We start from the raw sequence: 14629 nt of genomic DNA on the forward strand, positions 1-14629 counted from the left end.
AGTGGTTGGATAGACACCTAGAGGTTCATTCAAAGCTCCAAAACTTTGGGAATGTGAACAGTCTTTGTTAGTTGGTCCACAGCTACTAACTGGTTAACTATTCCTGTCTCACTCATTCTCTGACCCCTGTAATTTCATTTAGAACATTTCAGAATTTTTGTCTTGCCAAAGCATAAACCCTACCCCATGCTCTGGGACTTTTGCCTTTTTTGTTAAAAAAAAAAAAAAAAGTGAGTTGCTAATCAATTCTCCTTCAACATAGGTCCAGCCCTTCCTTCCTAGGGCACAGGAATTGTGTTGGGGGGAGGGCAGGGGAGCACTAGGTGCAAGTGGGAAAATTGTGTTTCAAATACCTAGTTCATTTTCAGGGTGGGGAAAGAAAAACTGTAAGAGCCAGTGGCTTGGTCAGTGTGTTCCTGTCAGATGCCTCTACTTAAGAAAGATAATACTTTCTTAGTCAACAAAGTTAAAAAAAAGAAAAGTCAGCAAAAAATTTAAAAAGGGAAGGGGAGTTGTTCTCTACATAAACTTCCTTCCCTGGAACTTAATTCCACCCTCGGAGTCAGTAGATGAAGTTTGCAATCTCTTCCACAAAAGATCCAGGCAAATATGGAAGGGGAACTGGACTTAGATGATGGGAGATTAATAATAACCACCAAGACTAGGAAAAAGTCAAAGAAATAACACCGTTTGTGTCACTGGGACGCAGGCGGGGGAGGCAAGAGTCCTGGTAGGAGGCGCTGGGGATCTTCCTTTCTCCATACCCACCAGGGAAGCCGGGCGCGCCTGAGTCATCAGGGCACTGCCCCCGGCAGAGCACGGGAGAGGTCCCGCAGACTCCTTCCTGTTACACCCCTCCTCCCAGCAACATCATTCATCGCAAAATTTCCCAGAAGGGTGTTAAATGAAGTGATGAAAAGTGGTGGGGAGTGACCAGGGTTCACAGGGGAGGGAACGAAGTGACATTCTTGGGGTTATATAAACTCTCCGAGGCCGCCAAAGGGTGTTTGGAGGCTGCAAGCTGGCTAGTGCAGCAATAGAGGAAAGAAGCTGAAGCCCTTCCCAGAGCCAGCCAGGGACGCAGGGGCTCTGAGCACCCCTCTATCGATCATGGTGAGCATTCGGCCTTGGGGCTGAACCCGGGCTAATCGGGGGATTCCAGGGACTGGCTGGGCCGCCCTGACCTCCGCTCTCTTTCCAGGTGCGCGCACCCTGCCCGCCGCCGCCGCCGCTGCTGCTGCTGCTGCTGCTGCCGCCTCTGCTTCACCTCTCTGCGGCCACTACGGAGCCCTGCGAGATAGACGACGACGACGTGCGCTGCGTCTGCAACTTCACGGATCCGGAGCCCCAGTGGTCCAGCGCCTTGCAGTGCCTGAGTGCCCTCGAGGTGGAGGTCCACGGCGGCGGCCGCAGCCTGCAAAAATTTGTAGGGTTCGCCGACACCAACCCGAAGGAGTATGTTGATTTGGTCAGGGCTCTGCGCTTGAGGCGACTCACAGTGGGCACTGCACAGGTTCCTGCTCCGCTTCTTGTCGCTGTCCTGCGTGGGCTCGGGTCCTCCCGCCTCAGGCAACTAACGCTCCAGGACTTGGAAGTAACGGGAATGATGCCGCTGCCACCTCTGGAAGACATTGGGCCTGCACTTTCCACCCTCAGTCTCCATAACGTGTCGTGGGCAACAGGCGATGCCTGGCTCGCCAAACTTCAGCAATGGCTGAAGCCAGGCCTCAGAGAACTGAGCGTTGCGCAAGCACACTCGCTCGCCTTTCGCTGCGAAGACCTCCGCACCTTCTCCTCCCTCAGGACCCTGGACCTGTCGGACAATCCTGCACTGGGCGAGCGCGGACTGGCTGCGGCTCTCTGTCCCAATAAGTTCCCGGTCCTGCAGGAGCTAACGCTGCGCAACGCCGGGATGGAAACGCCAAGCGGTGTGTGCGCAGCGCTGGCGGCGGCGGGTGTGCAACCTCAGCGCTTGGACCTCAGCCACAACTCGCTGCGCACCACGACCCAGGGCGCTCCCGCTTGCACCTGGCCCAGCGCACTGAGCATTCTCAACCTGTCGTTCGCCGGCCTGGAGCAGGTGCCTCAAGGACTGCCGGCGGAACTCAGTGTGCTTGATCTCAGCTGCAACAGGCTGCACAGGGTGCCGCGGCCAGAGGAGCTGCCCAAGGTGACTAGCCTGACACTGGACGGGAATCCCTTTGTGGAACCGGATGCCTCCAAGTACCAAGAAGTCCCGACCTCTGGTGTGGTCCCAGCCTCTGCATGTTCAGCCCTGGCCTTGGGGATGTCAGGAACTGTTGCGCTGCTTCAGGGAGCTGGGGCCTTGGCCTAGGAAGACCCAGGGAAGAAGAATGGATTGGCTCAGATTGCCCTGGCTCTGGAGGAGCTTCGGCAGGACGTCTCTACCAACCACTTTTCTGCCCATCTTCATTAAAATCTTAAGCAACGGCCCTTGTCATTCACTCAACAGATGTTTGCTGTGTGTCTGCTAAGTGCTGGACAAAATGATGGATGGGGAATCCATTATATAGAGATTTTCTTCACCCCAATTCCCCAGAAACCATATTTGCCTAAGCAAAGAACTTCAGAGGCGGAAGACTCAGGGGGACGCTGCCTGTCTGGGGCTGTGTGGAAGAAACGAAGGGTTTCTGTACAATCCAGGCTTTTTGAGCAGATTACTGGTACCTGTGTAAGAGGGTATTTGTAAACATAACTAGGATGGTACAGAACGTTTTCTTTCTGGTGCATTTTTCACGATCCAGCTGGTCTCCCAAAAACAACAAAAGCCACAGCCACTTGCTTCCTCTCTCTGTCTCTGAGACAGGAAGGACAGCTGCCAGCTGTCCTACATTAACTCTGAGTTCCTTAACTTTAAGATACCTCTCCTGCTCCGTAAGTCTCCTCTGCACACACAGGCATGCTGAGTGCTACTGTGATGTCTGATGGTAAATTCGGTCATGGGGAATTGGTGCAACCATTAAATTGCCTCTGAACTACAGATCTTGTGATTAGGTTGGTATATACTGTATAAATAACTGTTTCGGGCTGGCTCTTTGATTTGCAAATAGGATAACGTCTTAGACCCATTACAGGGCAATTAACAAGACCGACCCCTATCTGCATTATCTCAGAAACCCAGGGTATCAGCTAAGAGGCGCAGTTCCTTCTAAGAATTCCTTTTCTACTAAATCTGGGAGGCAGCCCACTCATCAGAGAGCTAGATACCTGCTTCACAGGCTGGGAAGAGGCATGCAAGCACAGTCCTTCAGCCTGCCTCTTTCCAGTGTCCAGAACCACACAGATAGGACTGGAGAATGAAAATTAGTATTGATAGGAGCATTACAAAGGTCACCGGACCACAGACTCAAAAAATCATGGGGACCACTAAGTAAACTGCCAACCTCAGGCAGGAAAACCCAGTGGAGTACTCTAAAGTACTCCAGTCCTAAAGAGGACTTCATCCAGCCTGTTGGGACATTTCTAGTATCAGAGAATTAACCACTTTAAGCAGCTTCTCACATTGCATAGCTCTGAGAACTCTTCTCCAAACAGTTACAGAGTTCCTGTTCCACCTCAGGCTCTGTGCTAGGAGCCTGGTGTACAAAGATAAATCAGAAAATTCATGCCCTTGGGGAATTCTCAACACAGGAAGGAAGACACACAAAAAAAGATAGTTGTGATTCAATGATGGGGGAGGATCAACTCTGTAAGGGAAGCACGGTTCTCTGGAAGGCTGTACAGATGAGAAGACATTTAATATGGGTTTTGAGATATTTACTATGGGATGCACTTCCTCAGGAAGAACATCCCAGGCAAAAATGGGTAGCATGTTAAAAGATTCAGAAACATGTCCTGGCTGGTGTAACTCAGTGGATTGAGTGCCGGACTGTGAACCAAAGGACCGACAATTCATTTCCAGTTAAGGCAGGTGCCTGGGTTGTGGGCTAGCTCCCCAGTGGGGAGTGTGCCACAGGTAAGCACACACTGGTGTTTCTCTCTCTCACTTTCTCCCTCATTTCCCCTCTTTAAAAACAATAAAATCTTTTTTAAAAAAGGATTCAGAAACCTGAAAGTATATGGCCAAACCTGGAAATTATAACTGACTAGGTAGGGCTAAAAGCATGATGATGGAAGCTGGAAACACTCATTCATTGAAGTGCCTATTGTGTGTCATGCACTATGTTAAACCCTGTGACTATAACAAAAGTCAAGCAGAAGTTCTTGTTTGTATGAAGTTCGGATTCTAGTTGGCTGGTGGGGGTGAGAGGAAGACAATAAATATCTCAAACTTTGGTAAGTGCTCTGAAGAGAAAGGAGACAGAGTGTTGAGAATCGATATGTTATTAGGATTGTTAGGAAAGGCCTCTCTGATATGTGGTTTTTAACAGATACCCAAGTGCATTGGGGGAGAGAGCTTGAGGATATCTGGGCGAATAGCATTTGAGTCAGAGACAACAGCAAGGACATTCAAAGATCCTGAGGTCTTTGAGACGGTGGCGGAAGGAGAGTAAGCAGGGGTGTTAGGGAGAATGGTGAGAGATGCTAGTAGAGGTAGTAGCAGGGCCAGATCGTGCAGAGCCTTGTAAAGCAATCCTACTCAAAATATGGTCCAAAGCAGGGGCCGGGCTGCAAATTGTTTATTACTGCACTATGAGGAGATAAGTAAAAGAGTCAAGAATAAGCATTTTATAAATTTGTAAAATTTTACATCGCAGCATCATTTCTATCGTATTTTACAAAAGTGTCATCTGCAATGGATTGGAACTTTCAAAATGAAACTTGGTGCTCTGACCAGTGTGGCTCAGTTGGTTGGGCATTGTCCCACAAAGCAAAGGGTCAGCCAGGGCGCATGACCGGGTTGCGGAATCAGTCCCTGGTCGAGGTGCATTATGAGAGGCAACAGCTTGATGTTTCTTTCTCACACCGATGCTTTTCTCCCTCTCTTTCTCCCTTCCCCACTCTCTAAAAAAATTAAAATAAATAAGATCTTTAAAATGAAGAAAGTTGGTGTCGTGTTTGAGAAGCACTGTAAATATGGAGCATAGTAAGGACTTTGACTCTTGTTCTTAGTAAGCTTAGGAGCCATCTCTGTCCTCTGACCTTAGAGGGAAGTTTTCAGTCTTTCACCACTGAGTATGTTATGTTCGTTGGTTTTTAAGATGAGAGAAATAGCATGGTTGTGGACAGGTGGGAATAGTCCAGTAGAGAAGGAAAACTTGATGACTCAGGAGAAAGAAGGGAGCCGCACTGGAGGACTGTCCTTGAGTAGATAAAAGGAACTGGTACCTAAATTCCCCCGTTGGAGGGTTGGCCTCAGTGCAAGCATGGAAACTTGACCAATGTATAGTTCAGGCTAGAAGGCAGAGCATATCTGGGCAAAGATGTCAGTGGGTAATTGTGGGAGCAGAAGTCTGTGGAGCTTCTATGAAACTGAAGTTCTAAATAAAGATCTTCACATGGCAGGCACCTTCTCATTGTTCTCAGGATTCAACTCAAATGTCACCTTACATGAAGAAGCCCCCTTCTGCCTCATTTTCTTCACAGCATTGATCTCGAATGGAAATCATCTTCTTTACGTATGTCTGTTTTCGTTTGTTTAGTACTGTGTTGAAAGCTCCCCAAAGCAACAATTGTGTTAATCTTGTTGAATTATGAATCTTCGAGCCCTGGCTGGTGTAGCTCAGTGGATTGAGTGCAGGCCTGTGAACCACATGATCGCGGTTCGATTCCCAGTCAGGGCTCATGCCTGGATTGCAGGCCAGTTCCCAGCAGGGGACTCGTGAGAGGCAAACATACATTGAATCTTCAGTCACTAAAACAGTGCCTGGCCCACAGCAGTTGCTCCATAAATTCTTACTAAATAATTAATTGAATGAACGAGATGGGTAGGCTGAGGCTTTTATTGTTGCTATGAGTTAAGAAAAGACTGATATACTTCACTGAAGTCAAATAAAAAGATTTGCCTGACTGAGACAAATACCTTAGGTGTCACGGTTCCAGTGGCAAAGGATGTAGTGTGTTTTTTTTTTTATCTGATGGTACATAACAGCCTAGGGAAGGATTCATTCATTCCAGATTGGGGGTGGGTGCACAGGGCAGCTCAAGTGAAGCCCAAAGATTGAGCAAATTGCTACTGATGAGGGCAAGGCTGAAAAATGTGTCCTACACAGGGAAGGAAGTGAGATAAGAAGTGAGAGATGGACAAAGAGAAGCAAGGGACCCATTTCCACACGGCACAATAACATCAGATATCCGGTGTGGTGTGAGTGATTTTGTACTGCAAGGACAGGATTGTAGGTCCTAAGACTTCCTTTTCTGAGCCAAAATAAGTCCCTCTATAGCTTCCTCTTTTGTTCCTATCCTGTCCTCTGGAACCAACTGGATATCAATTTATTTCCTCAGAAATTCTTGTACCCCGAGTCAAGAGTTTTTGTTGTCTCCCATGGAGTCTTCTTTTCTCTGACAAGCACCGCCCCCGCCACTTCTTCTAATACTCAGAACTCCCTTGTTGTCTAGATCATGGAGACTCTTTGTAAGCCACTTAGAATGATCTGGAGTAAAAGATACTTGAACAATGACTTGGATATTTGAAGATCTAAAAACTCTTCTAGTTTTCACCCTGGCTGGTGTGGCTCAGTGGACTGAGCGCTGGCCTGCAAACCTAAAGGTCATTGGTTCAATTCCCAGTCAGGGCAGATGCCCGGATTGTGGGCTAGGTTCCCAGTTGCGGGTGTGCAAGAGGCAACCAATCAATGTATCTCTCACACATTGATGTTTCCCTCTTTCTCCCTCCTTTTCCCTCTCTCTAAAAGTAAATAGAAAATAAAATAAAACAGACGTAATAGTACCTGTCTGTAAGAAAAGTCTTTGGCACAGAGACACCTCTATCGCAGTGGCCCTGATTGTTTTCTTCTTTGTCAAAGCCTCTCATTCAGAAGCCTAGGGCCACCCACGTGCTGGCAGCTGGTTCAATCACACTGATGTTCCTCTCCCTCCCATTCTCCCTCCTTTTCCCTCTCTCTGAAAATAAATAAATACATAAAACATTTTTAATTTCCTAGTTTTCTTTTTTAATATGGTACACGTATGCTAGGTATGATATTGTGGTTACATGTGAGAGAATGCTTGATAAAGTCATTACAGGAGAAGGAAACTTCAGTTCCATGTCTGCTGTGAATGTGGGTACCCCAACCAAATGCTAGAAACCGACTCCGGCAACATATAAGAAGATTTACACACCAGTGGCCAAGTGGGATTCACCCCAGCAATGCAAAGTTGGTGTATATGTATATGTACATGTGTATACTTGCAGTAAACATCCTGAAAATGAAACTGAAAAATTTTATTCACAATAGTATCAAAAAGAATAAAATACTTAGGAGTAAATACAGCAAAAGAAGAGAAAACTTACACTTCTATAACTACAAAATATTGGTGAAAGAAAGTAAAGAAGATTTACATAAATGGAATAACATTCCATTTTGATGGAAATTAATATTGTTGAGATGTCAATTCTCTCCTAATTAATCTAGAGAGTCAATGAAATTTTTATAAGAACCTAAGCTGATTTTTTGAATCAGTCGACATGATGATTCTAAAGTTCATGTGAATTTCAACAGGAGCTAAAAAGATAAAATAATCTTACATAAGAGCAAAGTTGGAGTACGCATTCCGACTGATTTCAAAAATTACTGGGAGGCAACAGCACTTGAGACAGTGCTGGCGCTCCCTTCTTGGGGCTCGTCCTCCTGAATCTCCTTTTCGAGTGAATTTCTTTCTCCTAATCTTTAAGGGTCCCCGTGAGACTTGCAGCCTGAGGAGCAATGGGCAGCGGCAGCTTGTTCAGGGCTGATACCCTCAACCTGTCTCCAAGGCCCCTTTTCTCTGACTCTCCAGTGGGCTGACAGCAGACCCGCCTCAGCTCCCTTCTTTCCCATGACACTCCCAGACAGCCGAAGCAGCCCCACCTGGGCTCTCTCCTGTCGCTTCTTCTGCTCCGGGCCCTTCCTGGTTTCACTGTCCCCAGCTTTAATAAACATACTCTCAAAATGAAACAAACAAACAAAAAACAGCATTGTTCTGGTGTAAGAATGAACAAAGAGACTTTTTTATTTCTGGAGAGGAGTCCAGAAATAAACTCATGTTTCTACGGCCAGCTGATCTGGGCAAGGATGCCAAGAATACGCAATATGGACCCTGACTGATGTGGTCCAGTTGGCTGGGCATCATTCTGCAAGGCAAAAGGTCACTGGTTCTATTCTTGGTCAGGGGACTTGCCTGGGTTGTGGGTTTGGTCCCCTGTCAGGGTGTAACCAAATAATGTTTCTCACAGTGATATTTCTCTCCCTCTCTCCCTCCCTTCTCCTCTCTATAAAATTAAATAAATAAATATTTGACAAAAAAGAATATTCAGTATGAAAATACTAATCTTTTTAACAAACGGCACTGGGACACCTGGATATTCAGATACAGATGAATGGATTTGGACCCTTAGCTCAGGCCATGTACAAGAAATTAACTCGAAATGGACCAGGTAACTAAATATGCAGAGCTAGAACTATAAAGCTGTTTCTTTCTTATAAAGAAAACAGAAAATTTAATATTCATGACCTGGCAGTGAATTCCTAGATACGACCTTAAAATCAAGAGCGACAAGAGAAAAAATGATAAACTGGATTTCATCAAAATTAAAAACTTTTGTTTACCAGAAGACATTATTCAATGATGAGAAGACGACCTACAAAATGGGTGAAAACATTTGAAAATTACATATGTGATCATGGTCTGGTATCCGTCATGTATAGAGAGATCCTACAATTCAGCCACAAAAAGACAAACTACCCAAGTAAAAAGTGGGAAAAACACTTGAACAGCCATTTTTCCAAAGAAGATATACAAATGCCCAACAAGCACATGGAAAGATGCTCAACATCATTATTCATTTGTGGAATACTAAAAGCAAATAACTGGACAAAAACTTGAATGGATATTTCTACAAAGAGGCTATGCAAATGGCCAATGAGCCCGTGAAAGACTCTCAAAATCATTGGTCATTAAGGAAACACAAACGAAAAATTCCAGGGGGTACCACTTCACACCTAGAGTATGACTCTAATAAAAAGAAAATAACTGTGGGCAAGGATGTGGAGAAATAGGAACCCTCACGCATGGCCTGAGGGAATACAAAATGGTGCAGTTACTGTAGAAACACTTTGGTGGTTAATAAAAAGTTAAACATATAATCACATGAACCATCAGTTCCATTCCCTGGTATGGAACTGGTATGAAATGAAAGCTAGGTGTTCACATACAGAAATGAAAATAAAAGATATAAAAACATATGTCCCCACAGAGACTGGCACACAAATGTTTGTAGCAGCATTATTCATAACACCGAAAAGAGGGAAATAACCAGATGGGCACCGACAAACGATGGGTAAACAAAGGGGGTGGCATGTGTAACGGGATATTACTGTTCAGCCGAAAAGGGGCATGTGTTGACTTATGTCACAGTTTGGATGAACCTCAAAAACTAATGCTAATCAAGAGAAACGAGATGCTAAAAGTCACAGATTGTACAATTTCCTTTATTTGATATACCCAGGATAGGAAAATCTGTAGAGACAGAAAGACGATAACTAAAAGAGGGATGGGGGGAAGGGGAAATGACTACTTAATGCGTATGGCGCACTTTCGGAGGGTGATGAAAAAGTTATGAAACTACAGAGAAGTGATGGTTGCACAACACTGTGAATACACTGTATGCCACTGAATTATTCAGTTTAAAATGGTTACTTGGCCCTGGTTGGTGTGGCTCAGGGAACTGAGCTCCAGCCTGCGAACCAGAGGGTCGCTGGTTCCATTCCCAGTCAGGGCATATGCCTGGGTTGCGGGCCAGGTCTCCAATAGGGGGAGCATGAGAGGCAACCACACATTGATGTTTCTCTCCCTCTTTCTCTCTCCCTTCCTCTCTCTCTAAAAATAAAACTGTAGAGGGTAATAAACTGTAATGATAAGTACTGGGATGTGTAGGACTAGGGGAGTCCTAGTGAATGTCTCACTCTGACTGGATAGGGGTGGGAGTAACACAGAGGAGGTGGTACTCGAAATGGGGTTTCGGAGGATGGGCAGGAATTCAAGATATTGCAAGTATAGAAAATGGGAGAAGAGGGGTTCTTTAAAGAAAAGGGGTGGTTGATGTTTCCATACAGAGGGAACAGAGTAGGCCAAGTCTTGGAGGTGTGAAAACCACAATTTCTGTACTGAGAGCTGGGAAAGTTGAAGACATGGTGTACAGGGAGCATAGAAGTAGCAGAAAAGGAAGGCAGGGACCAGATCATGAGAGTTTGGCAGTCCCTGTTAACTCCTTTCAACCAGGAATTAATCAGGATTTCTTTGTTAGAGGAACAGGGTGGATATGATTCTTCCTGCCTAAATTAAACTTTATATCTTGGCAATATTTTATTGACTCATTTTTTAAATTCACTAATGTACTGCTTACTGTGTGCCAGGCACTGTTTTAATGCTTGTTGTAGACTCAATCTCATCAACAGTGGTTTTCCACGTCATCAGAATCACCTGAAAGTCTTCTTAACACACAGAGTTTCCAGTGCAGTAGGTGTGGGGTGAGGCCAGAGAATTTTCTTTTCAGTCCGGTTCCCAGGAGATGCTTGATGTTGCTGGCCCAAGGAACACACTTTGAGGAACACAACTTTCTATCACCATTTTATGAGGAAGGCACCATTATTGTCACCATCATCTTCATTTTGCAGATATGGAAACAAACAAGTAGGAAGTTAAGCAACTTGCCTAAGGACCCAGTAGCTCATACTATTTCCCCCATGGTGGAGCTGGGATTAAACATCAGGAGACACCAGCCATGTCTTCTAATTCAGAGGCTGCACACCAGGAGACTTAAAGGATGGCCTTTTCAGTCCTTGTTTGCATTCATCACGTGTGCATGCCACACACGCAGAGTGGGTCATTACTGACATCTGAGGTAAAAGGGTTCGACACGCTAGCTAACGCCAGCATGGGGGAGTGCTGAAGGGACCCTCTAGGTCCTTACAATGAAGATTCCTTATTGGTCCTACTGGGGTGATACCAGGATTTAGAATGCACAAGGACTGATGTACAAAATGACTTATTAAGTGTGTAAAAGGAAACCGCATCAAGTAAAAAGTGACAACTCAAGATTAAATTGCACATAAATACTCAATATTTGTTGTTTTAAAAATATTTATTTTTAACTATTTGTAAATCATAAAAATCAAGAGTATTTAAAGAAGACAACTTTGTCACATATGCCGCTTTTGGGGTGTCCTGAGAGGAAAATGCCAATTCTATCATGAATCTGCTTACTTTTCACACCTTGACCTAATTTGTATCATCTCCCTGCTTTCCTTCCAATAAATAATTTCATATATATATATTTAAATTTTTAAATTTATTTATCTTTAGAAGGGAAGGAAAGGAAAGAAGAAGAGAAATATCAATGTATGGTTGCCTCTCGCCCTTGTTGGAAACTGGCCTGCATCCTGATTGGGATTTGAATCCTGATCCTCTGGTTTGCAGGCCCGTGCTCAATCAATCCACTGACCTACACAAGCCAGGGCCCAATAAATAACTTCTTTATAAAAGAAAAGGTTAAGCACAGTTACCATATGATTTAGCAACTCCATTTCTTTTTTTAAAAAAAGGTTTTATTTATTTATCTTTAGAGGGGGGAGGAGGGAGGGAAAGAGAAACATCAATGTATGGTTGTCTCTGCCAGGAACTGGCCTGCAACCCAGGCATGTGCCCTGACTGGGAATTGAACCGGGATCCTTTGGTCCGCAGGCCTGCGCTCAATCCACTGAGCTACGCCAGCCAGGGAAACAGCAATTCCACTTCTAGTTATGAAAACATATGCGCACACAAAAACTTATATACAATGCTTATCCCAACATTATTCATAATAGCTAAAGGGTGGAGTCAACCCAAATGTTCATCAGCAGACAAGTACAAAATGTCCATATCTATTTGTGTACAGTAAAGAAGTCAGCCAGTCATTATCCCCAGCTCCTGGGAGATGCCTCTAAAGCCTTGACATTTCTAGAGTAATAGGAGTTGCTTGTTAGTCATGGTGGTCCGTGATAGCTTATGAGTCTCTGCCTTTGGCTTCTTCCGATTTATATCTACAAATACATTTTTTTACTTTACTATAATAAAATAGTAAGTGTAGGGACATTCCTGAGTTCTGTGAGTTGTTCTGGTGAGTTATTGATCCTGAGGGAACAGCAAGAACCTCCGAATTTGCACCAGCTGATTAGAAGTGTGGGTGCCTGGGGAACCCTAAGCTCGCAGCTGGTGCCTGACTTGGCAGTCTAGTGGAGGGCTGTGCACGCAACCCGTGAAATTTGGCCCGACTCCAGATAATTGGTGTCAAAAGTCATTGAAGTTGGTGTCAGGAGGAGTAAAATTTCCTAGAACAGCTCTGACTCACTGAAATATATGGTTTGGGAAGAGAAAGGATAAAGGGTGGGGAAGAAGGAATCTTGGTTCTTGGGTGTCCACAGATAGTCCACAGTGTAGGGTGGCAGCCTGCACCCACACAGCTCGTTAATTGCCAACAGTGTGGAATGGAAGCCAGAAGGTCAGTGCAATTCTCTGTGTACACTTGGACTTACGGTAAAAGCCTGGGAGTGCCTCTCAGTGACCACTGCTGGGAATACGGACCAAAGACTTCCTGTTTGAGGGAATGTTGCTAGCTTGTTGTCCCATTCACTGAAAGTGCTCCTATGCCTAAAACAGAAAATTCTTGGGAACTGCAACCCCTCCCCCCCACCCCATGGCTAAGGCTGAGTGAACGACCTTCGGACCATAAGCCACTAAGGAGACAAAGCTTATCTCCCTGGCAGGAGCACTGCTTCTGCTCCTTTTTTCATAACTGGCCTCCAATGCTTGATCGGTTAGCCAATGACGGGTAAGATTCCCCAAGGGGGGAACCACCTAAGACAGACACGATCATGTGGAGGCCCCAGGGAAGGACTTGGGGGGGCTATAGAGAAAGGGGGTGATGGACCCTCGCCTCTCAGCTTTGGTGCAGCCTGACTCCCCTGAGTCCTTGAGAAATCTCTGAGAATTCCTTGGCTATCTTGCCTCCTCCACCTGACTTAAACCTGAAACAATGACAGAGGGTGGTGCAGCCCTGTGATGGGAATGGCGGGCTCCTCAGGTGATCGGGCTTGAGAAAGGATATGTAAAATCCTGTGAAGCCTGCTTTGCTAAGTGTGCTCTTAGTTAAATGATAAAGGTCCGAGCAGGAAATGAGCTTGTTTCCCAAAGTCTTGTAGCCTTTTAGCTAACAGACCTTGACTCAGAATAGGTGAACTACTCAGAATACCCTCAGAGTTCTAGGTATTTTATCTACTGTTTGATCTTTACTGCCTAACAATGATTAATAAGTTGTACCTGAACTCCTGTGCAAATTAAACCCAATAAAAGCCCATCTAGGCAAGGGTCGGGGCACTCTCCCGTTGAGAGGGTGGCCAGGCCATTCTGAGGCGCTCCCCCCTTGAGGGAGTAGCCGTGCCGCCCCTTTTCCTCCACAGGACTCGGTAGTCCATGCGAACTTGTCTCATGTCTCACCCATGATGCCTCGGGCACTGCAAGCCAGTGCATGCATCAGAAAATGATCTTTCTTTTTCTTTTCCTAAAAAGGTTTTTGTTGTCTTCGGTCAACAGTTGGTACTTCCCCTTATCTCTTGTTCCCAAGGATCCTGAGTGGGGCTGGTCCTGGAGAGGGCCTCCTGGTGAGGGCCCCTGTGAAGTACTTGGCTGGGGAGAAGGAACTAGTATAGAAGAAGGTGGGGTCTGGCTTTGCCTCAACCACTCAGAACTCCACTGATCTGTCTGGGCCTCAGTTTCCTTACTGGGCCCCTGGGAGGGTCCTGGGGAAATTTAGTCCCACAGAATGCCTAAAACACCTGGGGACTGTGACCTGGCCCTCTCCCGGGGACTTCATTCCAAGCACCTGCCTCCACCATTCCCACCCCATTCCTCCCAGCCAAAAGATTACTTTTGTTTTGTCAAAACTGCCCCAAACTTCTCTGGGTACAGAAACCACAAACTGGCCCCGGCTGGTATAGGTCAGTGGTTTGAGCAAGGGTCTGCAAACCCAGGGTTTGCTGGTTCTATTCCCAGTCGGGACACATGCCTAGGTTGCAGGCTAGGTCCCTGGTAGGGGCTACCCGAGAGACAACCACACATTGATGTTTTTCTCCCTCTCTTTCTCCTTTCCTTCCACTCTCTCTCAAAATAAAAAAAATATTGAAAAAAAAAAGAAACTACCAACTGGTCAGCAGAAAAAGGAGAAGAGGGGAAGAAGCAAGTGGAAGACATCTGGGCCAGTTCCCCTCCCTGCACAGGTTGCTTCTTCCTTCCACAGCTGGACCCAAAGTCTGCTGGGAAATTTACCTCCTGGATGTGCCTGGCAGGGCCCCTCACCCCACAAGCATCTGGATCTGGCCTTCACAGACTCTCAGCTGGAAGCACTTGAACACATAGAAAAACAAGATGAAGACACAGAAAACCCCGAAATCCCAGATTTGGTAATGATATGCAGAGACACCCCACAAAGGGGTCC

At 45.7% G+C, this 14629-nt stretch overlaps 1 protein-coding gene across 1 annotated transcript; it reads left to right on the forward strand.

Moving 5' to 3' along the window:
* The first annotated feature begins 591 nt into the window (after window positions 1-591).
* On the forward strand, window positions 592-3001 carry CD14 (CD14 molecule). Its single transcript, XM_037147672.2, has 2 exons — window positions 592-1113; window positions 1202-3001. The coding sequence occupies exons 1-2, from the start codon at window positions 1111-1113 to the stop codon at window positions 2333-2335; spliced, it is 1137 nt and encodes a 378-aa protein (XP_037003567.2). The 5' UTR covers window positions 592-1110; the 3' UTR covers window positions 2336-3001.
* The last annotated feature ends 11628 nt before the right edge of the window (window positions 3002-14629 follow it).

This window comes from Artibeus jamaicensis, unplaced genomic scaffold (assembly GCF_021234435.1).
Source record: "Artibeus jamaicensis isolate MK-2021 breed Jamaican fruit bat unplaced genomic scaffold, CSHL_Jam_final contig_456, whole genome shotgun sequence".
NCBI classification, from domain to species: domain Eukaryota; kingdom Metazoa; phylum Chordata; class Mammalia; order Chiroptera; family Phyllostomidae; genus Artibeus; species Artibeus jamaicensis.